The 25,921-nt window shown below is 32.9% G+C and overlaps 2 protein-coding genes across 2 annotated transcripts in view; both read left to right on the top strand.

Moving 5' to 3' along the window:
• The window catches only part of LOC107446829 (uncharacterized), a 38,939-nt gene extending 24,599 nt beyond the window's left edge, over positions 1 to 14,340 (top strand). Inside the window, exons 3-9 of the mRNA XM_016061600.4 lie at positions 4,068 to 4,177; positions 4,292 to 4,387; positions 5,861 to 5,968; positions 7,347 to 7,409; positions 10,560 to 10,632; positions 12,553 to 12,640; positions 13,774 to 14,340. Coding sequence (XP_015917086.3) covers positions 4,068 to 4,177; positions 4,292 to 4,387; positions 5,861 to 5,968; positions 7,347 to 7,409; positions 10,560 to 10,632; positions 12,553 to 12,640; positions 13,774 to 14,128 — 893 coding nt within the window. The 3' untranslated portion in view covers positions 14,129 to 14,340. The remainder of the gene's footprint in view (positions 1 to 4,067; positions 4,178 to 4,291; positions 4,388 to 5,860; positions 5,969 to 7,346; positions 7,410 to 10,559; positions 10,633 to 12,552; positions 12,641 to 13,773) is intronic.
• Positions 14,341 to 17,809: 3,469 nt separating this feature from the next.
• On the top strand, positions 17,810 to 23,359 carry LOC107446830 (beta-1,3-galactosyltransferase 1). Its single transcript, XM_016061601.5, has 2 exons — positions 17,810 to 18,052; positions 22,215 to 23,359. Exon 2 carries the CDS (start codon positions 22,229 to 22,231, stop codon positions 23,231 to 23,233), a length of 1,005 nt encoding a protein of 334 aa, XP_015917087.3. The 5' UTR covers positions 17,810 to 18,052; positions 22,215 to 22,228; the 3' UTR covers positions 23,234 to 23,359.
• The last annotated feature ends 2,562 nt before the right edge of the window (positions 23,360 to 25,921 follow it).

The raw sequence follows: 25,921 nt of genomic DNA, 5'->3' as shown, positions 1-25,921 counted from the left end.
GTGGGTTGAATAAAAATTCTAAAAAAGAAAATTGAAAAGGTGTTATTTGTTATTGAATTCATTCTTTTTTTTTTTTTTTATAGAACGCTTTATAAGTCAAATATCAACTGATGGAAAAAATATTTACTTCGAGGGTGTAAAGCAGGGATGGGCAAACTTTTTTGGTCGTGGGCCAAAAATTGAGAAAAAAATTGCTTGGTGAGCCAAGTAAAAACTTCAAAATTTAAATATAAAAAAAAGCGATATTTAAGTTTTAATTTAAATATTTAGTGAGATGAATGAAATTTCGATTTCATTTTTAAAAGTATCTTATATGAGGTTCGAAGTGAGATGTGCTTACTTTAAGGAACGAGGCTAAATGCTTTAGTCTACTTCTAAAATGATTGTTTAAAATGTTCATAGTTGAAAACTCTTGTTCACACACATATATATATAAGATTAAGCAAACATAGCACTGATTTTCTGGGCATGAAATATTAAGATTTTGGATACTAGCTTTTGGTAATGATTTCTAAAACTCAAACATTGGCATATTTAGAAACAACTGCATCAGATGATTGCTAGATTGTCCTCTCGTTGAAGCTTAAAATGCGCAGTCTGATACATGTGAAGCATAATTCACCTATATTGGATTCCATAAGTTTGCTCCTCGAGAAAGACAAACGCCAATCTACAGCTATTCTATAAAGAACTTCTGCTTTCGACATTTTACCAATTGAAGCTGTCAGTGCTATTTCCATCAATTTATGTCTTGTAGAACAAAAATAGAGAAAGTAAAAAAAGTAATTCTTCAATTAAATTTAATTAATTAATTTTAGTTTTATGACAAAAATTGTAATTATTGAATAAAAAGTAACTAAAATAAAATTTTTCTTTGTGAACCTAAGTAGGAATTCACTTTTAAATTTCTTTTTGTATATTGCTAGTTTTTCGTACAGATCAAAAAGCAGTAAAAAAATAATTTTATACTAATTATGAAACTTGCTGAAGAAAAAATTGAAGTTTGCATTTTTTTCTCTAACCGATTTCTCGAACTAGTTTCTGAAATCGTCGGCCATTTCTGATCTCTAGCTGAGACCCTTATACCACCTGGTAATATTATAATGAAATAATAAGACACGTGAAAAAAAGTTATTAAACTTGATAGTCTAAAAAATCATGATTCGAGAAATCGAAATTTACGATTTGTGAAAGCTATTACCATCTCATCATGTGTGAGTCATACATTCTTTTTGCATCATACATAATACATTCTCTTGTTCACTATCTTGTTTATGAGTGAATTTATCTTTGAAAATATTCTGGCATTATTGTTGAATTACGCAGAAGTATTTTTTCTGATCCGTTTCATACTTGCATTAATTAATATGTTTTCGATCACCATCTTGTTTGCTAGTTTTAAGTTATATTTTTTAGAAAATAATCTCTAATGTGTATTACTGTTGAATTACGCAGATGTAAAATTTGTTTTTTTCATTTCATATATGTGCCAATATAATATGTTTTCGATCACCCTCGTGTTTTTCGAGTATATAGTTACATTTATTTTTGTATATTCTTAAATATTTCTATTCTTCAATATTCTTTTGTATATTTCTCAATAAAATAATTATTTGATTATCCAATATTAGATAGTCTAAAGATTTAATCAAATGAGCGTTTTGCTCTTAAAAGGAAACACCACATTCTTGGTTGGACACGAAACTTAATTAACATTTCTTTACGTGCAAGCCCCCACACTGCAAAAAACGTTTTGCTGTTCTGGTCTAGGGTTGCATTATTTTATTACGTCGGCTTGACGATGTATTGGTTGGATTTGTTGGTATTTAATATTTATCGTGATAATTGAGCCACAACTGTTCAATTACGCAAAGTAAAATATTTTTCCATTACGTATGACGCTTTCAACCAATACCAACCAGCATACGCTTTCAGCTGATAACTTGTTTATGAGATTTTGATTATGTTTTTAGTAGCAATAGTAGTACTATATTTACGTCGCACTAGAGCTGCACAATGGGTTATTTTATTTTATTTTATAGCCGTCATTGAACAGCTAACCCAATTTCAGGTTTACGACTACTAATGTTCAACTTCGTAGCCTCGTCATTTTGAACCAATCCAGAAGACAAGGAAACTCCTGGATCAGTAACCCCATAGGTATGATTTGTTACGGGAACGTGGAGGACTTTGTGACGCGACAGATTTAACGTGAATCAGTTACCATTTACTACACGGCAGTCTTCGGGGATCTAACCTATGACCTCTTGGATATGGATCCAGTGCCCTACCAACCAGGCTATCCCGGCCTACAATGGGCTATTAGAGAGGATGATCCGAAGCTTTTTTGGTCCTCTGCAGTGCAGGGGGGAGGTCTATTCCGTTTTGAGAGCCCGGCGACCTGTTGAGCGCGAAATAGAGCATTTTACAGAAGAATAATTTAACGAGGACGGATAAGTCAGCCACGCCGATCAAAGTGGTCACCCAACCGTTAAATAAATGCAACCCATCATGCTAGATTTCAGTTAACTGTACTGTTGAATTATATGTATATTGTACTGTTACTGTTAACTGTACTGTTGAATTATATGTATATTGTACTGTTACTGTTAACTGTACTGTTGAATTATATGTATATTGTACTGTTACTGTTAACTGCACTGTTGAATTATATGTATATTGTACTGTTACTGTTAACTGCACTGTTGAATTATATGTATATTGTACTGTTACTGTTAACTGTACTGTTGAATTATATGTATATTGTACTGTTACTGTTAACTGTACTGTTGAATTATATGTATATTGTACTGTTACTGTTAACTGTACTCAGGGTTGGAGTTTTTGCCGGCAAAAAGGGGTTTTTGCCAGGACAGTGGCAAAAACCTGGTAAAAACCGGCAAAAACTGGTAAAAACCGGCAAAAACCAAATTATCTAAATTGCTGATTAAATATTATTACAAAATACTTGAAACAAATTTAAATCAATCATAAGGAATAATAATTTTGATACATTACATGAAAAAATTATTTTTAACATATTAATAATTAATATAAGGGTAATAATTTTTAAAAGATTGAAAGTTTGTGATCTCTTTTCATTTTAGAATCCTAAAATAAATGTTTTTTTACAAATAAATTATTATTTGTATAATATTATTATTTATTATAAAAAATTATTATTTGTACAATAATTAACTGCACATGTTGATAGATATTTTATGCTTTAAATTATAGTTATATTAATTTTAAAATAAGTTCATTTCACTGGAAAAAAGAGAATAATCACAAATTTTCCAATCAATAATGCTTTAAATTACTACTAAAATGATATATTATTACATTATCATTTAATTATGGAATAATAATTTCGTTAATTTTTTGTAATTATTTATATTCATAGTATATATTTCAATTTTGTATCAAAAATGTGTTTTTGTCCTCTCATCTTGGAAAATATAGGTTTTTGCCACTTTTTGCCAATTTGCTTGGCAAAAACCTGTTTTTGCCAGGACGGTTTTTACCGGTATTTACCATGGTTTTTTCCACCTGCGGCAAAATCTTGCCAACCCTGACTGTACTGTTGAATTATATGTATATTGTACTGTTACTGTTAACTGTACTGTTGAATTATATGCATATTGTACTGTTACTGTTAACTGTACTGTTGAATTATATGTATATTGTACTGTTACTGTTAACTGTACTGTTGAATTATATGTATATTGTACTGTTACTGTTAACTGTACTGTTGAATTATATGTATATTGTACTGTTACTGTTAACTGTACTGTTGAATTATATGTATATTGTACTGTTACTGTTAACTGTACTGTTGAATTATATTGTACTGTTACTGTTAACTGTACTGTTGAATTATATTGTACTGTTACTGTTAACTGTACTGTTGAATTATATTGTACTGTTACTGTTAACTGTACTGTTGAATTATATTGTACTGTTACTGTTAACTGTACTGTTGAAATATACTGTACTGTTGAAAGTAAAATATTTTTTGAGTAGGAAGGCACTGTTTTAAAAGAATTTTTTTTCTCCAAAAAATGTAGCTGAACTTCGGTCTTCCCGGACAACCCTCGTCCTGAGTGTTGTATTTGTGGGCATCTACATCGGCAGCTGGTGGTGGATGGCGTTTGCAATTAAACAAGTCAGCAGAGGTGTGAGTAGATCCCCTTCTTTATAAAGCAACAACAACTGAGTTGTTTTTACAGCAATTGTTCTTATTGAAATAAAGCTAGAATTCGATTAAGTTTAAACTTTTTTTTAATTACAGGGTAGTGTATCACTGAGAACAGTTTTGCTTCTGGCAGTATTTGCCGCCGTGGATATTGCTGCTAGTACAGGATTTGTATTGCTGAGATTAATAATGGTGAGATACTTCTTCATTTTCATTTAGAAGAAATGGGGGAGCCGTGATGGCTCTGGGGATAGAGCGTTCGCCTACCAATGAGGTGAACAGGGTTCGAATCCCACCAATGACTGGTCGATACGAATCCGCATCCGGCTTGCACCGACCACAGTGCTGACGTGAAATATCTTCAGTGGTTTACGTAGCATGGGTTAGAGTCCCTTTGCCGTCAGGCTATCCTTGGGAAATTCTCGTGGTCTTCCTTTCCGTGTAACGCAAATGCGGGTTAGTTTCACCAAAAAGGTAAAATTTCTCCTAATACTTGTTCCAGGAGTTCCCTTGTCTTCGGGATTGGGTTCAAAATTTCAAGGCTGAGGAGTTGAACATTAGAAGTCGTAAACCCAAAAAATGGGTCGGCTGTTCAACGACTTATAAGAAAAAAAAGAAATGGGGTCATTTAAAAAGGGTTAAAACTAATTCATTAAGGAACGGAAAATATTATTCGCTAAATCGAGGATAATTCGTAATATCGAGGGCAAAATAAAAATAAAAAATTGACTAACCTTATGGATTATCCGAACATCTTTAATAAGCAAATACGCAAAATAGATAGAAATCTTACACTTACACTTTTTATTCGGAAAATACAGAAAATGTTTACTCGCTGATTAATTTGAATTTTTAAAGCATTTCGTGAGTATGGTTTGCTTATTTCTTTTATTTCTTACTCTAAAAAGTTTTTTTTTGACGTCATGAAAAGGAGAAAATACTCCTCCATTTATTTACATCTTGCTGCATTAGGTAAGTTTTCACTGTTTCCAAATCATTCAAAGCATCAGAAAATGTAACAGTTTTCACTATAGATTCATTACCATTGACTTCTGTGTCCGTGTCGCTATTTATTGTTTCCCATAAATCTACTTCATTAACTTCATAAAGTTCGTTATATAGGTAAATAGGGTTTCGCTAAACCGGGGTTCGATTGTATATAAATATTGTTAAATGTAATTTTGTCTTTGGGTATGTATTGCAACCGGATCTGAAAATAATTTTAAAACTCGATTAAAGAAGAATGGTAGATAACAAAAATGGGTGGTTTGTTGCGGGTTTTGCTAAAGATACCAGAAATATATTCGTTCACATCAAAATTGAAATTAACAGCTGTACGTCTAACATCTATTGCTTTATATTTTTCCGTCAGCAGCGCCCTCTGTTGACAAATTATGTTATTACTTTTCCAATGGAGATATTTTAAACCTGGATACCCAAGTGGAACTTATTGAAACGTACATTTTGACAGTCAGTTCTTTGACACCCTGTTTAATATTGTATAACATAACAGAAAGCTTTAGGCATCTGTGGTTAAAAGTCTCTAATCTGTAGTACCTTCAACCTTATCATGACTTTAAACTTTGTTGTGTATATGCTCATTCTTTGTTCCACTGTTACAAAATGTATTGTTGTCGTTCCTCAAAATCAAAAATGTAATTTCAGTATATCAGGCGTGACAGATTTTATCCTCAAGGACTGAGGCCATTAAGTCCTCAAATGGAAGCAGACCAAATGGCAGCATACACCTCTCTACGGCTCATCACTATAAAGGTAAAATTCTTTCAATTTATTCTATCAAACTTGTTCTGACAATTCTTCAGTTTATACTATCAAACTTAATTGTAAATTGATGCGTTGGTGGAATCCACTAGTATTAATTCCATATTGCATTAAAATGAAGCATTGCTCGTAATATGACGTTTATCATTGCTAGTTGATAGGAGACGAAATAACATATGGAATTATTTAGTTCTTCAAAGACGCCATTTTATGATCAATCTTTGTTTTTCAATTCTCAGCTTTCTCTCTTGATCTATTTTAAAAACAAGTCTTTCCTTTCCTCCGTTCTATCTAAAATTCCTTCTAAAGTCTAAAATTCCTTCATTCTATCAAACTTAATTGTAAATTGATGCGTTGATGGAATCCACAAATATCAATTCCATATTGCATTAAAATGGAACATTGCCTGTAATATGACGTTTATCATTGCTAGTTAAAAACTCACGAAATTACATATGGAATTATTTAGTTGTTCAAAGACGCCATTTTATGATCAATCTTTGTCTCTCAATTCTTAACTTATTTTAAAAGCAGATCTTTCCTTTCCTTCATTCTATCTAAAATTCCTTCTAAAGTCTAAAATTGCTTCATTCTATCAAACTTAATTGTAAATTGATGCGTTGGTGCGATCCACTTAACGTTTTTAAAAAGTGCTTAAAGGTGCTTATTTTCGATATTAAAAAGCACTTAAAGGTGCTTTTTTCATTGAGTGTTTTTAAAAGGTGCTCAATTTTACCTCTTCGAAAATAAGATTTGTTTTTCTTTCCCATGTCGATTCTCGTCATGTATTGTGCAAAAGTGTGCTTTTCACATTGTTCTATTCAACGTTTTCACAATTCATTCAACCACAGTCCATTTCAGCGTACCGTCGCTTCATAGCGCATGAAAGAGCCTATCATTTTACGTGTTTGATGAAATACCTGCGAATCCGTATGTGCGTCTACTGAGCTAGGTTCGGTGAGAATATTGCACTCTCATGTGCGACTCTGCTGCATTTTGCAAGACATTCTCAATTTCAGACTTCATTTTTCCCAAAAAATGACCTTGAATGTTAAAAACCTCTTTATCAAAGTGTAAAATAGACATTATTTAATCAGGTCGAAAAAAGCTTCGCACATTTTTTATAATTTTATAATAATTTAGTTAATAAAGGGTGAATGATTGTGCTAGGATTCAAATTTATTGGTACTAGCGTCTACCTTAAATGAGCAGTTAATATAGGCTATATTTTAAGCTACGAAATCATGAACAAAAGCGTCCTTTCTCTGAATAATCATACCTTGTTTCCTGAATATGAAATTTGCAGAATTGAGTTTTGACAATTTACAGGGAGTGTTCCAATATTGATATATTTTTCTTTTCATTTTAGTCAAGTTGTGGCAATGCAGATATTTTGGTGAGCGTCGTTGTGGGATTCTTAACAGTACTACGAGTAAGCTTTTTAAATTATTAGAAATTTCCTTTTGAAGCATATTATGTAAGCATATTTTTGGTTATTGTATACTACTCCCCTTATCAGTATATGTAACTTTACACACATTTTAAATAGAATAGGCTTCTTAAGGTTAGGCCCTAACATCCCCCTCCATTACCATGATTTCAGCAAATCAGGTTTTTGTCTACTCTAGCATGTTGCAACTTATTCCTGTCATAATATGATGTCATAATTATTATGTTATTAGTCATAATTATAATAGTATTATTATATTATTAGTCATAATTATCACAGTATTATATTATTAGTCATAATTATCACAGTATTATATTATTAGTCATTACATGATGTCATAATTATTTTATTATTAGTCATAATATGATCTCATAATTATTATTTTAATGAAAAGTTAGAAACCGAAAGTAAGCAAAATGAAATTTTAAAGATATGTATGCTAGCAGACACAGCACTTCATCAGGGGACACATCAGAGCCTTTCTGTAGTTAGTGATTAAACCAAAAGCTGACTGACTGTGCCCCGAGGCTCCCCATAATGGATAAACTAAATAACAAAATGCAATTGGAACAATGCAAGAATATTTGAGATATTGCATTTTGTTATTTAGTTTATCCATTATGGGGAGCCTTGGGGTACAGTCAGGCAGCTTTTGGTTTAATCACTAACTACAGAAAGGCTCTGATGTGTCCCCTGATGAAGTGCTGTGTCTGCTAGCATACATATCTTTAAAATTTCATTTTGCTTACTTTCGGTTTCTAACTTTTCATTAAAATTGTTAACTTATGACAAATTTGGTTTTAGTTGCTTTTAGCGCTTTTCAATTTTGACTGATTATTTCTAAGTTTTATCCTGGAACTTTTATCCTAAAATTTGTTTAAATCAATTTCATACTTTGATTGGATGTCATAATTATTATATTATTCGATATAATTACGGTAAAACCTCGTTATAGTGAACACGGTTTATAGTGAACTCCTGGATATAGGGAACGAAATGTTCACTCTCATGCCCTGCTACACACGTATAATATTATTTTTTGTGGATATAGTGAACCAAAAAAAAAGAGGAAGTTGGATATTATGAACTTTTTTCTGTCTTCAACTGATTTATTTTCTTTATTTCTTTTGTAATAATTTTGAAACTTCTACTTCAAAATAAATACATATACCAATTTTTAAAACAAACAGGAAGAAAAAGCAATAAGCATATTTTCTTGTTTGCTTCATTATTGAATGGGTCCAGCATTCAAGGAAGCCGCAATCGTTCAGTAAATGCTTCAAGTCAAAATCGATGAATTTTGCTAAGCGATTGGGTGAGACTACTTTTATGTGCTCGAATGGGTGGCTAGAGTTGGAATAACATAATTTTTAGTAAAATTTGGAATAACATAAATTGAGGAAAAATTATCGGAGTGTCTGGAAATATTACCATATCTAATGTTGAGGATTGCTCGTCAGTAAGGCCCGGATTTTGATGACATTTGCATTTTTTTTGCATTTTTTGCATTTTTGGACATTCTTTGTCCTTTAGAGCATTTTTTGAGATTTATAGGGCATTTTCTTTAAAATTTTGGGGCGTATTTTGCATTTTAAAGGATTTTTTAAATTTTTTTGTTAAATTTTTCTAATTTTCATTATTTTTTATAATTTTTAATTATTACACTGGCTTCCAAACAATGAAGAAAATTTCTAGGATATTAACAGGTGAAGCAACATCTTTTCAAATTGAAGAAGAATTGTCAGTAAGTGTGACCGTCCTTTTCAAGTACGCATCAATAACATCAGTAGGCGTTGAAAAAAGCTTCTCCTGGTATAAAAATTTGCTTTCAGACAAGAGACGCTCGTTTACATTTCAAAATATTAAAAAAAAAATTTAATAATCCACTGTAATTCTGATATTTAGTAATATTATGAGATGGAAGTTGTTATATTCATTTAAGTTTCTATACAAAATGAAAATGTTTTGGAGTCAATATATTTTCCTTTTTTTGCTATTTTTGGATATAAAGCATATTTGTCGAACTTTAATGAACGTAGAACAAGTATTGCATTGCTTTATATTTTTTGAAACGACTCATAATAATTTTGAAGAGTAAAACATTGTTTTAGTTCAATATTTTTACTTCTATTTAAGTCATGTCATAAGGCATTTTTAGCGCAATTTTCGCATTTTAAGGGCATTTTTTGCACTTTTTAAGGGCATTAATTGAGATTTTTTTGGTCAGAGGTGGCGAACCTTTATACACCAACGTGCCATTTTTTCTAAAAAATTGTTTAATGAGGTCATAGACGTGCCGTCAAATAATTTTGCTTCCGTGATTATTGGGAAAATAATAATACTAAATACTATCAACTCAAAACTCTTTATTTACATTGAAAATAAATACATTGTGCCATGTCTCAGTTATACGCATGAAGTAACATCAGTGATTTCTGTTGTTGCAGATTAGATGACAAATAACTTATGTTAGGTTGTAAGATGTTAGTTTAAGCAGGACTGTTAATTTTTTTACTAGTTATTTATTGTTAGCTTGTTTTTTATCGTTATTAATTGCTTTTTTAGCATTAATTGTTAATTTTTTTTATTAATAATTGTTTATTATTTTGTTTTGCTTTTGTGAATTTTAATTTAATTGTTACATATGCCTCATAGTGTAATAACATTTGTGTAATAACAATTCATAGTGTAATTACAACTGTCATCGGTGGCGTGCCCAAAATAATGTTGCTCGTGCCATAAATGGCACGCGTGCCATTGGTTCGCCATCCCTGTTTTAGGTCATCAAAATCCGGGCTCTACTCATCAGCTAAAGAAGGTTATTTTTTTTGTACTCAAGACGAAGAGTAATAAGAAAATAAAAGTTAACATATTTTTATTACTACGTATTAGTTTTCAGTCATTTTTGTATTTCATTTAATTCGTCATTTATTTAAATAATGTCGTGTAATAAAAGGGGGTAGTTTGGAAGCATTATTTAAAATTGTTTGAGGAACCGATATAGTGAATTTCCGGTTATAGTGAACCGAAATTTCGGTTCCTGAGGGTTCACTATAGCGGGGTTTGACTGTAATTTATTATCATCCGCGGAATGAGTTTCAAAATTAATTTGGTATTATTATTTATTATTAGATCTACAGCGTAGTTTGCGTAGCATCATTTTACAAGAAAGCAAAAAGTGGATCCCGCGATATATTTCAGAAAGGTAAACATACATTTTTGTTTTAATTTTATGTATCTCAAGTGTATTTGTGGAAGGTCATACCTATTCGAAGAATCGGAGTTAAACTGTCTGACTTAACCGAGATATTCATTGTTTAGGTGTGCAATACTTATCATGATCACGAAATTTAATCCCAATGGCTTAATGTAGCGAGAATAATTACCTATACACAATGGAATTCGTCAAATATCTTAATTCAATGATTTTGTTCAATATCTAATTATTTATATTTGTTGGGTAAAAGTTGTCTTAAATCAAAGTTTGGAAAAGTAGGTCGATACGTTTTTATCTTTTTAGATAAATAAGTACTGATACAAGTTCTTTTCATTTTTTTACTCTGACCTAAAATAATATTTATGTTAATTTTTAGAAACATGAGAGTTGTTGTTCATTTATGTCGCACTAGAGCTGCGTCCAGCAGTGGACTGATCGTTGAGACACGGTTCCCAGCAGATCACGGAACTCAAGCATCACTGGCTACGGTCAGTGTGCGGATGGGTGACCACTTGGATCAGTCTGCGTAGGGACCGAGGGTGTTAAACTATGGATGTCCTCGTTAAACTATGCTACCGTTAAGTGCTCTACTTCGCGTGCAGGTCGTCGGGCTACCGAAGCGGGGGTGCCATCCCCTCCGCAGAGGATCAAAATTGTAATGGTATGTCTTCGGATCATCCTCCGGGATGTTTCCCAGACCGTCGCCAATAGCCTATTGTGCAGCTCTAGTGCGACGTAAATTAACAACAACAACAACAGCACTAGAGCTGCACAATGGGCTATTGGTGACGGCATCGGAAACATCCCGGAGGATGATCCGGAGGCATACATACTATCACAATTTTGATCCTCTGCAGAAGGAATTGCATTTCCACTTCGGTAGCCCGACGACCTGCACGCGAAGTAGAGCACTTAACGGTAGAACAGTTTAATGAGGACCGACACCGCACACCCTCGGCCCCTAAGCAGACTGATCAAAGAGGTCACCCACCCGCACACTGACAGCAGCCAGTGATGCTTGACTTCGGTGATCTGCTGGGAACCGTGTCTTAACGATCTGTTCACGCCAGCTCTAGTGCGACGTAAATAAAGTACCTTCCTATCTATCGTCAACAATGCAGATTTATAATACTTAATCCAAAAACTTTTATTAATGATACTTGGGGCTGTGATAGCCTGGTTGGTAGGGCACTGAGCGTATGCCAAAGAGTTCGTGGGTTCGTTCCCCGCCTGCCGAAGACTTCCAGTGTAATAAATGGTGACTTATGCACGTTAAATCTGTCGGGTCGCAAAGTCCTCTATGTTCCCATAACAAATTAGTACTTCTGGGGGTACTGATCCCGGAGCTCCCTTGTTTTCTGGATTTGGATCATAATTACAAGGCTAAGGTGTCGGCTGTTCTACGACGGTTATAAAATAAAATAAAATTAATGATACTTGAATATATATTATTATTAAAAATATTGAAGTAGTTAGAGAATATAATGTCAGGTTTAGTTAAGTGAGAATTTTTACCCACAAGTAATTGTTTTAAAATTAACAGAATTCTTATGAACAGAGTCTTATGAATTTTTGAATGCTATAGTATAGTATAGAAATTGAATATTAATCATTTTAATTTATCAGCTTATAGAAAGAACAGTTTTAATGACAATATTATTATTCATTTAAAATTTTTACTCACTACTTATTCCGTATTCAAAGTTCAACACATAATTTTTTTTACAGAAGATTATTATGCATTAGCATTAGTGTTCATCGCAAAATTCTCTAAAAATCGGAAGAAAAAAAAGTTAATTTTCATTTTAATATTTATTATTTAATACATTAACTTTTATGTCTTAAGCTATCGTTGTTTAACTAGTTTTCTGAGTTCTTTATTAACAGATGTATATATAAATATTTCAGATATCACCGGAAGTTGTGATACCTCTGAAAGGACTGAATCTGTGAAAGATTTTGAAGACTACAATCCCAAGTCCCTCATAATAGACTAGTGAGTAGTTTTCTGAAATTAATTATGTATTTAAATAACTCTTTATAGCAATAAATCTTTTTTTCTCAAATTGGGAGAGATTGAATAATTTTTTTGAGGTAAAATAATCTCATTATATTATATAGGGTGTGCAAATAAGTTCGTCACAAGATGGCACTACCATAAGGTTATGTGGAAATTGACTGGCGTTAAACGTCTTGTTCATCTGGTAATCACATAACCTTAAAGTATTCCGTGTTAGCATTACGTAATTGTTTTTGTACAAAAATGTGAAATTTTGTGCCAAATAAGCGACATTTCTCGGAACTTTTGATTTACTTCTTTAATTTGAAGAAATCTGCAGCTGAGGCGCATCATCGAGAAGCTGTGAGGCTGTTTTAGATGAGAGAAGTTTCAGAAGTTTAAGAACGTTGAATTTGACGTGGAAGACACAGAACACAGTGGAAGGCCGAAGTTGTGCGAAGACAAAGGAAATGGAAGGATTCATCCCAAACGCAAAACAGACTTGCTCTTACATTGTAAGTGACTCAGCGAGCAATTTCACATCGTTTAAAATTGTTGGGAATGATCCAAAAAGTATGGATGGAACCCAACGTTCCATACAAACTGAAGCCAAGAGTCGATTTTGCAGGAAAGTTGATTTTGCTATTTGGAAACACTTCAATGGGAAGTTCTACCCTCCCCCCGTATTCGCCAGACTTTGCCCTTATCACCCATTCCGGTTGATGACACGTGATTTTTCGGAGCAGAAATTGACAGCGTTTAAAGAATCCCAGGAATGGGTCGATTCGTGGATATCCTCGAGAAATGAAGAGTTCTTCAAACGTGGTGTTCGAGTATTCCCAGGAAGATGGGGGGGGCGGGGAATTAGTGTCTAGTAATGGAGAATAGTTTGAATAAAAGATAATGTACCTTATTTTTACAGTAAACGGACAATTATTGATAAAAAACGGCGTAAACTTATTTGTACTCGCAATATATTATTTCGAAATTTCTTTTCATCATCAAACTTTCAGATGAAAAAGTTATTTTAAAAAGAGAAAAAAATAGTCAGGATATGAATTAATTTCTTGTGTCCACTGTATTGTTTGGTTTCTCATATTTCAATTGGTTGTTTATTGTTTGTATTTCAGTGCAAAGAACAAGCCTCACTACACGTCTCACAGAGATAGAAGGTCCAGCATAGTCGCCCCTTCAACACTGCCGCCCCCTCAAGAGGACGACCTGATGGACTTGAAAGTCCAAGCATCGGACATGGCCCTGGACATGCAGAGGGCAGCAGTGCACGCGGCCTCTCAGGCCATCAGAATCTATTCCACCGAGAAGCACATTGCAGAGAGCATCAAACAAGATTTCGATCAACTTTACCATCCGACGTGGCATTGCATTGTCGGGCGGAATTGGGGTAGTTGCGTCACCCATTCGAAACAGTGTTATGTGCGGATGAGTTACAAGGATATGACCATTATGCTTTACAGGTCAACGTAAGACGCTTTTAAGGCCTGTTTACACGGTCCAAGTTCTTGAATGCCAGAAATTGGAAGATTCGTCGACACTATCTTGAATGTTAGGGGAGAGTGGGGTCAATTGTAACATTTTTTACTGAACTATTTTTAACTAACAAAAAATCAAATATATTATTAGTATTAATTGACAGACGAGTAAAGTAGACTATCCTCTACTAGAAAAAAAAAAATAAATACCTTATTTTAAATCTTATTATATTAGTTATTAACAATTTTTGACAGACGTGCACTTGTTACAATTGTCCCCACTTACGGGGTCAATTGTAACAGTTCATAAATTCAACTAAAACATAGTTAATTATGCATATTATCATAGTTGTGATATATTTTTTATTGATCAAAATAGCAGTGATATTTTAGGAGTAAAAATAATAATGAACAGAGACCTAAAGGGTTAAACTTTTAACTTTAAGGGGTTAAACATTTTAATTTATGCTGTGAAAGGGGTCAAATAAAATAATGCACATGCAACATAATATAAATGATATAGGAAACTATTGGTGGTACTTAAAGAGTTAAATAATGGTTTGTAAACATAAGATTATTTATTTTCAGCTGTTACATTCGTCCCTTTACTTATTGTTACATTTGTCCCCAAGACGCCATTTCAGCTTTATTTGTTAAAAAACAATGCTAGTTAATTAACAAAACTAATCTTTTTTATTTTAAAATGTTAATTAAGGTGTCCACTTACATATTCGGTCAATAAATTTTATTTGTTTGAACAAAATTACTTTGTTACAATATAGTATTCTAATACCAAAAAAAGTACTTACATAGCGTGAAAATATCTTTTGCAATGTAACTCTTTCAAAAGTACATAAAAATTTTTGCCAGCAGGGGTGTATATGTAGATTTATTAAATACACCTTGTGCGCCACCTAGGAACCAAATCTAGAACCCGACACTCGAAATTTTTGCTCTGTTACAATCGTACCCTGTTACAATTGACCCCACTCTCCCCTACTGATGGTTCGGATGGAAAACCCGAGCATGCGCATTGTTCATATTCGAAATTATAATATCATACTCACATGAATGTAAAATTACTAAAAAAAATTCAAATTAAATAATAACACCAATAGACCAGAACAGATTTGTTCATTTGGATTTAAATATATGAAAACGGACAACAAAATGACATGATCTGATGTCTGGCTTGCTGACGTCACAAAACTTAAGAAACTGATTGATTACGTGAGGAAAAACTTGGATAGAAGGTAGAATGCACTCTACTATCATTCAAGCGCTTGGATGATTTTTTACGCGATCCAAGCTGAAAGCAAAACAAGTTTCCATCAATTTCTCAATCTTCATCCAAAAACTTGGATTGTTTAAACAGGCCTTTAGGAATGCCAAAGTCAACTTTTAGATTATTTTTTTGATTTCATATTTCATGAACAAATCTTTTAATGTATTGATTGTAAATTTTATAATATTGATTTAAAAAATATTGTTTTTAATTTTTATAGTGATCAAAAATAATATACTTTGATAAAAAACTGCACTTGCGTTAATAATTGCGGAAGAAAAATTTTTTAAATGTAACTAAGTTTCATTATCTTGTTAGTCAGATATATGAAATTGCTTTTTTATTTATTTAACTTTTTTTATTGCACTTGGCCTGAAAGAATTAAAATGAGCTGACAAAATAGTAAAAGAGTCAAAGCGTGGGAGTCAACACAAAGATGCGTTATGATGTGAAACTGTTAAGTAAAGTTGATGTAATGTGTTTTGAATTAATTTATTATTTTTGTGTGTAAAACAAATGAAAATTGTATTTTATTTGTCTTTTTTATGTTTTAAATAAAATGTTTCTCTTTTTATCAATTGCATTTTCTATTTCAAAGAAAAGTTTTCGATAGCTTGCCTTCATAAAGATGACGTCAATGCTCAGAACTTTTCAGTTTGATTGTGCGCATACAAGTTTTTAATTTTCTGAAAATCGACAGATGGTCTGATTTAAAAATTCTTCTGATTCTGATTAAAAATTCTGATCTAAAATTCCGATAACAACCGTGGTGGCTCAGGGTATAGAGCTCTCGCCTATCAATGAAGTGACCCGAGTTCGATACCAGAGATAGCTGGTCGAATTCCTCACCCGGCTCGCACGCGACCACAGTGCTGAAGCAAAATATCTTCAGTGGTAGACTGATCACGAGTTAGAGTCCCCTTGCCATTAGGCTAACCGTGGATGGCTTTCGTGGTTTTCCTCTCCATGTAACGCAAATACGGGAAGTCGCATCAAAAAGTCATCTACGAAGGCAAATTTCTCTTACTACTTGATCCAGGAGTTCCCTTGTCTTCTGGATTGGGTTCAAAATTACAAGGCTGAACACTAATCACGGCTTTACGACAGTTAGTGTTCACGAAAGTTGACCACCAATAGTCGCAAAGCCGGAATTAAGTCGACTGTTCAACGACGGTTAAACAGCGTTAATTGTTAGTTAGTGTCTCCTTGCTGTCAAGTGACGTGCGTTCCTCTCTATGCGGGGTGAGTTCAAGGCTCGGTACTGAGTTGGAAGCTCTTGAACTTACGATGGTCAGAGTTAAACAATTAAGTTACACACTGTTATTGGTGTTTGTTGTTTATGGCCTGTCAGCACCAACCGGTTAAAATTGCACCGATAGTTAACTCACACAAATCTTGATCCCGCAGTGGACTGCTAGTTAAGGCACGGTTTCCAGCAGATCACCGAAGTCAAAAATCACTGTGCGGGTGGGTGATCACTTGAATCAGTCTGCGTAGGGACCGAGGATGCGCGGTATCGGTTCCCGTTAAACTGTTCTACGGTAAAGTGCTCGACTTTCCGCGCAGGTCGTCGGGCTACCAAAACAGGGGAGCCATCCCCTCCGCAGACAATATAAATTGCGATGGCTTGTCCTCGGAGCCTCTTCAGGGATGTTTCCCAGACCGTCCCCAATAGCTCATTGCGCAGCTTTAGTGTGACAGGAATTAAGCACCTACCTACCACACAAATCGTTCGAGAGCTGACTGGCTGTTAACGCAAAAAATAAGTTCCACAAAAATGTCTGCCCATAAACACCCGATGGTCGAAGGTCAGTAACACTGAGTCTGAGTTCGTCTAAATCCGATCATCAGATAAAAGAGTTATTTAGCGTGTTCATTTATCTGATATTTGATCATGCTAACACACATTGTTCTCTAAATTGAATTGTATAAATAAAATGCTCGAAAATGAGGGGGGGGGAATAAAAATTTTGATAAATTTATGCTATTTTTAAGTGAAAGTCGTAAATACAATACTTTCAAATCATACTTTCAAACTTGTCCTAGACTATGACCTTTCCTAATATTTATTTAAGTAACAACAAAATTCTCTAACTTAAGTGCAATGAAATTTTCTCTAAAACAAAATTTTCTACATTAGCCAATCAGTTTCGATATGGAAAGATTAAAATAACGAAAATGGTTTAAAGAAATATTTAAATTTAGAAAATTAAAGAAAAATTTGATTTAAAATAAATAATTTTTCTGGGTTATTTCTGTACATAAGATTTTTGAAGCAACAAAATTTCTCGTGAAGAACGTAATAGCACTGAAAACCTCCCATGTATTGATGAATTTTCTTTCTCCAATTCATAGTTGCAGTTAAATTTATCAGCACATTGTTATCTTTACGTCATTTTTATGTTACGTCAATTATCAGCGCATTTTATTTTTCAACTCCCTATTATTCTTATTTTATCAAACTGTCATTCTGTAAATTTATTTTTTTCTTTATTTATTAGTAGAATAAGTACGTTCGCAAAACAGTTACTCGAATGAATATATCTATTAAATTTTTTTCCCAACAATCTAAGCAATTTAACTCTTTTTAGTTAGTTTAATATGCGTTGAATTCAGTTTGTGTATCCGCCGCAGGTAAGATTTTCGTTTTCTATTTTCTTAAAAATTCTTTGTTAAAATGAGAACATTTCGGAAATTTCTTTGCAAAATAACTTCCAAATAGCGAAGTAAATTTTCTATTGAACGAACTTTTCTATGAGATTCACCTTCCCTATTTCCCAAAATATTTCAGAACATTTCAAACTTGACCTTGAATTAATTTTCTAACCCACTCAACTTTTAGAGAAGGCAGTAAAATACCTCTCTCTTTTTGTTTGCATTTCAAACAAAAAACTCAGACAAAATTAAAGGATTTTATCAGTAGTCATTAAACTTAAGAACGGGTGTGGTAATGTATGTTTAAAATTACATTTATAATAAAAGCGGCTATATTATTATACATAAATTTAACTTTTTTTAGTTGAAAATATATGTAGCATAATAGTGTAACACTGGATAGTGTTTTGCTTTATTCTTGCTTTTCATGCAGAATTCTTTTACGGCTAATATTTATAAAATAAATAGTAGATTCTAGTTTACAAGATAATTGATATTTTAATTATATAATGATATCTAGTGTTTATGAATTTAAAACTTATTTTGTGTTCTTTAAGTATTTCCAAAATAGGATAACTTATAAACTCATTCAGTTTCGTTCTATTCAGGCAAATGCCGAGACATTTAAAAAGAAAATTCCAAGTAAATTGTGTGATTGGTTAAATTTTAGCCACGCCCTTAAGCCCACTTCTCGTGTAATGTCTGATTCCAGTAAGTGCTCATGGTACGGCATGGAATGTTCATGGAGCAAAACTTTCCCAATTTTTACTTTCCAGCCGGTAATCACCATTCACCTCTCGATAGCTCTTAATTTTTTGCCTGCTCAAAAATAAAGAATTTTTTTAAATTTTTTTGTTTATTATTATTTTTTTTTTATAAACGTCGTTGAACGGCTGACCCAATTTTTGGGTTTACTACTACTAATGTTCAATTCCGTTGCCTTCTAATTTTGAACCCAATACAGAAAACAATGGATCAACTATTGGGAGAAATCGTAGAGTGCTTTTTGATGGAACTAACCCACATTTGCGTTACAAGGAGGGAAAGACCACGAGAGTCTCCCACGGTTAGCCTGATGGCAGGGTGATTCTAACCCATGATCTGTCTATCACTGAGGATATTTTACGTCAGCATTGTGGTCGGTGCATTCGGATCTGCCAGTCATCGCTGGGATTTGAACCCGTAACGAGATTGCTAAGTTACAAAAACGGAAAATAGAAGAGTAAATAGAGGATAATGGGATCAATATATGGCAGGTTCTCACTGAAGTGCAAAAGCGCAATTTATTTGTAATTTTAACTACTTTGCATTACCTTGAAAACTGAACGTGAGCAAGGTGAAAATATTATATTGGATAATTCATTCAAAGTTTATAATTAATAAGGCTTAATTTCAAATATAAAATTTAAATATTGATTATTTTAGAGAAATTATTAACGTTCATTGAAAAAAAAAATAATTCTAAGAATTCTTTATTAAATATTAGCCACCGATTTACCCGAATTGGATTTGCACGTGGTAATAAAAATTTAGTTAACGAAGCGAGTTTTAATAAATTTATTAATAATAAGAGCATACAATTAACTCAATGAATTTAATTACGTATTTTGAATAGCCATTGTGTTTTATCAAATTTTGGAAGAGATAAGAAACACTGTTTCGGATTAAATTTTAATTTCGGTGATCCTCACACTATTGCATTGATGTATTTTGCTTTAGTTATATTAATACAATATCAGAAAGCACTCTTTTTTGGCGGATATAATAGTCTGAGCTGATGACGAGACTATATCTTTTCCTTATTTTGCTTTTCCAATTTTTAAAAAAAAATTGTTTAAAGCATTTTTATTTTAATAATTTTTTTTTTCTTTTTTAAAAAAAATCTTTTTATTTTTTCTCCATCTTTTGTGTATGTTTTAACTTATTTTATGAGTTCTATGTACTCTTATGCGCAGTAAATAAAACTTATTATTATTCACCGAAGTATATTCGATAATCTCTATTCTTTTATCCTTTTTTTCTTTATCTTCACCCAACTTCGAAACATATATATATATATATATATATATATATATATATATATATATATATATATATATATATATATATATATATATATATATATACAAGATATATATATATATATATATATATATATATATATACAAGATATATATATATATATATATATATATATGTTTCGTATATATATATATATATATATATATATATCAAATTTTCGATTATATTTCGATTATATGTATATATATATATAATCGAAATATATATATATATATAAGTTCAAAATGAAGAATAATACAAAGAAAAATTATAGACATATGAAAAAAAGGGGGGTGGGAAATAATAAGTAAAAAATAACAAACATTAATGAAACTTATTGTTTTTCTTAACTTTCTTAGTGTTTTCTTGTATATATATATATATATATATATATATATATATATATATATTAGAGTCGGACCTCTAATTCACAAAGTTCCTTTTTGCGAATTTCTCTATTTCGCTATTTTTTTCGAGGAACGAAGAAATTTTTGGAAATTTCTTCGCAAAATAGCTTCCAAATTTCGAAGTAAAATTTTTACATTTAACGAACTTTCCTTTGAGATCCACTTTAACTATTTCCTCAAAAAATTTCAAAACATTTTAAGCCTGTTAACAAGTTTCATAGGGTAAATGACGAATTGTTTTTCGTAGCCACTTAACTTCTAGGGAAAGCAATAAAATCCCTCTTTGTTTGCAATTCGAGCAAAAAACTTAGACAAAATGAGCGGATTTTATGAGTAGCCATTAACTTAAGAACGCATGTGGTAATGTATGTTTAAAATTACTTTTATTATAAATGCAACGATAATTTTATGCATAAATTTAGCTCTTTTTAGTTGAAAATGTAGGTAGGGTAAACCAACCAGTGAAGGAACATTTCATATATATTGATTAAAAATAAGAATTTGAAAGTTTTTCTTCATATTGATTGGTAACAATAGCTTACTGCCAAACAATAGGAAGTCATCTAGCAATGTTTTGGATTACCTGGTCAAATAGACTTCTCTGGAAAAATTTTTGAATTTGTAATTATCTCTGCAACACCTTGTTTCTTTGAAAAAAATTATAAGGGGAGTGTTTGTATTTATATGTTGGAAGTGGAATTAATTGCATGTCATAGTTTTATTTTTCTCACTGTGAAAAAGAGAATTCAAAATATAGTTATTGAAATTACGTATTATTTTTTTTAAGCATCATAGCATGATAAAGTACTGAGATAAGGGGTGTTTATTCACTGGGTCACCAAACGATGAAAATCCAGTGAATGAACAAGTGCTTCTTTACTGGGTTTTTTTCTAAGTTAATGAAAATAAAAGATAAACTTTAATTTTCTTGTACCTTTAGTGATATTCCGCATCAAAACTATGTTAAAAATACGAAAAACAGCTGCCTACCAGTGAGGGAACAGGCATGTTCCTTTAGAGCTGTTCCTTCACTTGGTCTTCTTACTACTTGTTATTTGAACCTCCAAAACTTTAAAACAATATTATGTAAGCTCTCTACAATTTTTTTACATAATTTGCAAATAGTAACAAATAAGTTGACACTGTCATTTAACTGAAATTACGAATTTTGAAATTAATATGATTTTTTAAAAGGCAAGCGAAACTTAAGTGTTCCTTCACTGGTTAGTTTACCCTAGCATAAACTGAATATGTTTTGCTCGTTTCTTACTTTCCATGCAGATTTCTTCTATAGTTAAGATTTATAAAATAAGTAGTAGAAAATTATTTACAAGATAAAGGTGCTATTTTAATTATGTCTAGTGTTTATGAATTTAAAACCTGTTTTGTGTATTTTAAGTACTTCAAAAGGTGATTTTTCTATTTAACGAATTTTCCATATAACGAACTGAATTGATATATTAATATAATCAAGTGTTAACCGGTTTCAGTCACGTAAAAACAATAACGCTGTATAGAGTATCAACCGATAATTTAGATTTTACTTAGAATCTTGTATGTGCGTCTGAGAATTCGGCCACGAACTGTATAAATTTTATTTGTTATATTTTGGCAACATTTTAAAAAGCTATTCGGCATGCTAATTTTTTTTTCTTTTCTTATTTTTCTTTCAGGAGAGCAAAACTGAATGCACTGTCGAAATATTATAATTTTCTCCATTTTAATTTTCCTCTGCATAACATGGATGCATTACAATCTGCTGACAAAGAAAGACTCTCCGTCCATTCTTTTGTACCAAAATCTGTCCCACTACGTCCATCCAGAAAAGCACACAGCCCTGATACTCCCGAAGTCTCAATGCACCGGTGACGTCTTCATCGTGGTCGTCATATGCTCAGCCGTCCCCAACTTCGAATCCCGAAACGCCATCCGAAGATCTTGGGGGCAAAATGGCGTTAGTCAGAGCAACACATATTTCCTGTTGGGAAGATCCCCCAATGACGACATCAACGCAGCTGTTGCCACCGAGAGTAGAAAGTACTCAGATATCATCCAGGAAGACTTTCTGGACACCTATAACAACTTAACTCTCAAATCTGTGATGTTGTTGAAATGGGTGAAAGAGCATTGCGGAAATGCCAGGTATGTGATGAAGACTGACGACGACATGTTTGTCCACGTGCCTAATCTTGTCAAAGCTCTGGAAATCAAAATGGAACCCAACCTCCTACTGGGTTGTTACCTCAACGATTCCATTCCAAACAGAGACCGCAGCTCCAAATATTATGTTCCAGAAAGTTTTTTTCCTGATCAGTACTACCCGCCGTACCTTTCCGGTACAGGATATGTATTTTCCGGGGATACCGTTTCCGGATTGTACAGAGCGTCGCTGGAGGTCGAGTTTTTCCATTTGGAAGATGTTTTCATAACCGGTGTGTGTGCTAGTCGAATCGGACTGCAGCCTCGCCATGATGGCCGCTTTTTGTACAAAAATGATGAAAAGAAAAAGGACTGTTGCACGCTGCAATCCTTGATCACTGCTCATAAGATATCACCAGAAGAATTGTTACAGATATGGAAAGCGTGTTTTCAAAATAACGTCGTGTCTTGCCCATCCAATGCAAACTTTATTTCATATTCTGAGAGCTTCCTGATAATCTTCGTTATGATAGTTATCTACATTACAATATAACAGTGGAATTGCATGATTTGAAAAACCCACTATAAAAGATTCTAAATTAAGTGACTGTGATATATTTAGTCGGATCCAATGTATGTAATTATGACTTTTTAATTAAAAATGCCTTTCATAAAAAAAGTGTTGGAACGAATTGTTTCTCTTATTGAATTCTGTTGTTTAGAGATAACTGATCATATGATATTCATCACTTCACTCATGATATGCCTTATTTCGCAATGAAGCAATGCATATCATAAAGAAAAGTTCAAACCAATCAATTCTCACCATTCTATTGCTTTGCATCAATTGTTATTTTACATTCGACTTTTTATTTTATTTTATAACCGTCCTTGAACAGCTGACTAAATTTTTGGGTTCACGGCTACTAATACTCATCGTGGTACCCTTGTAATTTTGAACCCGATCGAGAGGACAAGAGAACTCCTGGCTCAAGTATTGGGAGAAACTTGCCTTCGTGGAGAACTTTTAGGGGGAACTAACCCGCATTTGCATTACATGGAGGGGAAGACCATGGTTAACCTGGCGGCATGGGGACTCTAACCGTCTACCACTGAGGATATTTCTCGTCAGCAGTGTGGTTGTTGCAGCCGGGTGCGGAATTCGTATCGACCAGACATCGCTGGGATTCGAACCCAGTTCACTTCAATGTCTCTATCCCTTGAGCCATCGTAGTTCAAACATTTGACTTGACTTAATTCTCCGTACTATCAAGTTGCGTATGAGGCAATAAGGTATGCCATCCTCTCCGGTCTAGCCCTGGCACTCCCTCAGCTCGGCCATCAAAAGGCAGTTGTTTCTCTTAGGATTACTTGCCGCAAGGTTTGCTTTGGTAAACCTCTCCTCCTTCCTCCATCCGGTGCCAAAATATTAAATAAAATACCATTTTAAACTAATAAAAATATTTTACTAGTTGTCGTATATAAAGCTATAAATACTTTATTTTAAAATTTTCAGTTTTAACTTTTTTTATCAAACTTTTATTTTCTAACTTTTGTTTTTATTAACTTTTATTTCTATTATTATTTTACTATAAAAAAGTATATTGCATAGATCGACACTTTTTTAGTTGCATATTGTTCGATAACAATAATTTGTAAAGTTGGGTTAAATTTAGAATCCTGATTTTAAAATATGCTGTTAATGGCAATTTGTTTATACTTAAACTGCAACCTTAAAAGCTAATTACGGAAACAAAATTTATAATTTTGGCTCATAATAATATCAGAAATTTTACAATTGCTTATAGATGCTTAAATTTATATTAATTAGATAAATCATTATTTAGAATAACTACATTAAAAACTACGTCATGAAATTCGTTGAATTTTAACTATTAGTTATTTATACTTTTCGTTAAAGTTTTTATTTTCTTTGACTTTATCCATTTTTTAATTCTTTTCGTCTGCCTTTCTTTTTGAAGTAACTGGGTGGTTTCAATTTAGATGGCGAAATCTTATAAAAGTTCTGAAAGACAAAATAAGAGTATTGCTGTTTTATTCACTGCAGGATATCGTCTCTCTTAATTGGCGACGGTCTGGGAAACATCCCTGAGGATGATCTGAAGACAGGCCATCGCAATTTTGATACGCTGAAAAGGGAAGGGCTCCTCTGCTTTGGTAGCCCGACAAACTGCGAGCGAAGTCAAGCACTTTACGGTAGAGCAGTTTAAAGAGGACCGTTACCACACATTCTCGGTCCATACGCAGACCCTGACTAAGGTGGGGGCATACGGGGCAATTGCCCCGGACCCCTACATTAGAGGGGACATCCAAATCGAATAGAAAGTTCATTTTCCGTTACATTCTCTAATTAACTTTTTTAAAACAAAATATCAGTACAGCGTAAAATCCATCAGTTTTATGTTAGCTTCTTCATTAATCTATCGTATGAACACAATCTATATTTCATGGCTCTCTAAGGCGGAATTCAGCTAAATTTTCGCAATTACCATTGACAAATTATGCCAATCAAAAGCCTGTATTTCTACATATAACAAAATGCGATATTTTTACAAAACTACAGGCATCTGATGGGTTTAATGAACCATCGTAATTGCGTAAGTCATAATGTCAGCAAGGATATGAATTTCCCCCTGCTAGATGGCTGAGTTAACAATCAGAAAACTGCAATCGGCATGGTGCACATAGAATTATCCAATAACCCATTGTGCAGCTCTATTGCGACGTTAATTAAGTACCTACACATTCATAAAAGCTATCTATAATTTATAAATTCTAAAGGGATATTTCCGTATCGTGATTTGTCGCATCAACTACAATCGCTAAGGTGCCACATAGATTTTAAACTTACATATTTAAAAAAAAATTTAAACTTGCAGATAAAAAAAAAAATTGCAGATGTGTGTGTTTGTCCAGGGGTGGCTATGAGTTACTCCTTTCGAGTTGGTAGTTTTCTGCTCTTTTTTTAAAAAGTTTCTCCCCAACAAGACTTAGCGATAATTCGTGTGGAGAGTTATAGAGAAAGGAAGTACGTTAGTTTCTGTCTTGATTTTCATGTAAATTAAAATCGCTTAATTTGTTGTTGTTGTTGTTAATTTACGTCGCACTAGAGCTGCACAATGGGCTATTGGCGACGGTCTGGGAAGCATCCCAGAGGATGATCCGAAGACATGCCATCACAATTTTGATCCCCTGCGGAGGGGATGGCACCCCCGCTTCG

Source organism: Parasteatoda tepidariorum, chromosome 3 (assembly GCF_982258835.1).
Source record: "Parasteatoda tepidariorum strain Cologne lab strain chromosome 3, Ptep-v5.0, whole genome shotgun sequence".
NCBI classification, from domain to species: Eukaryota; Metazoa; Arthropoda; class Arachnida; order Araneae; family Theridiidae; genus Parasteatoda; species Parasteatoda tepidariorum.
This window is presented reverse-complemented; position numbering and strand designations above follow the sequence as displayed.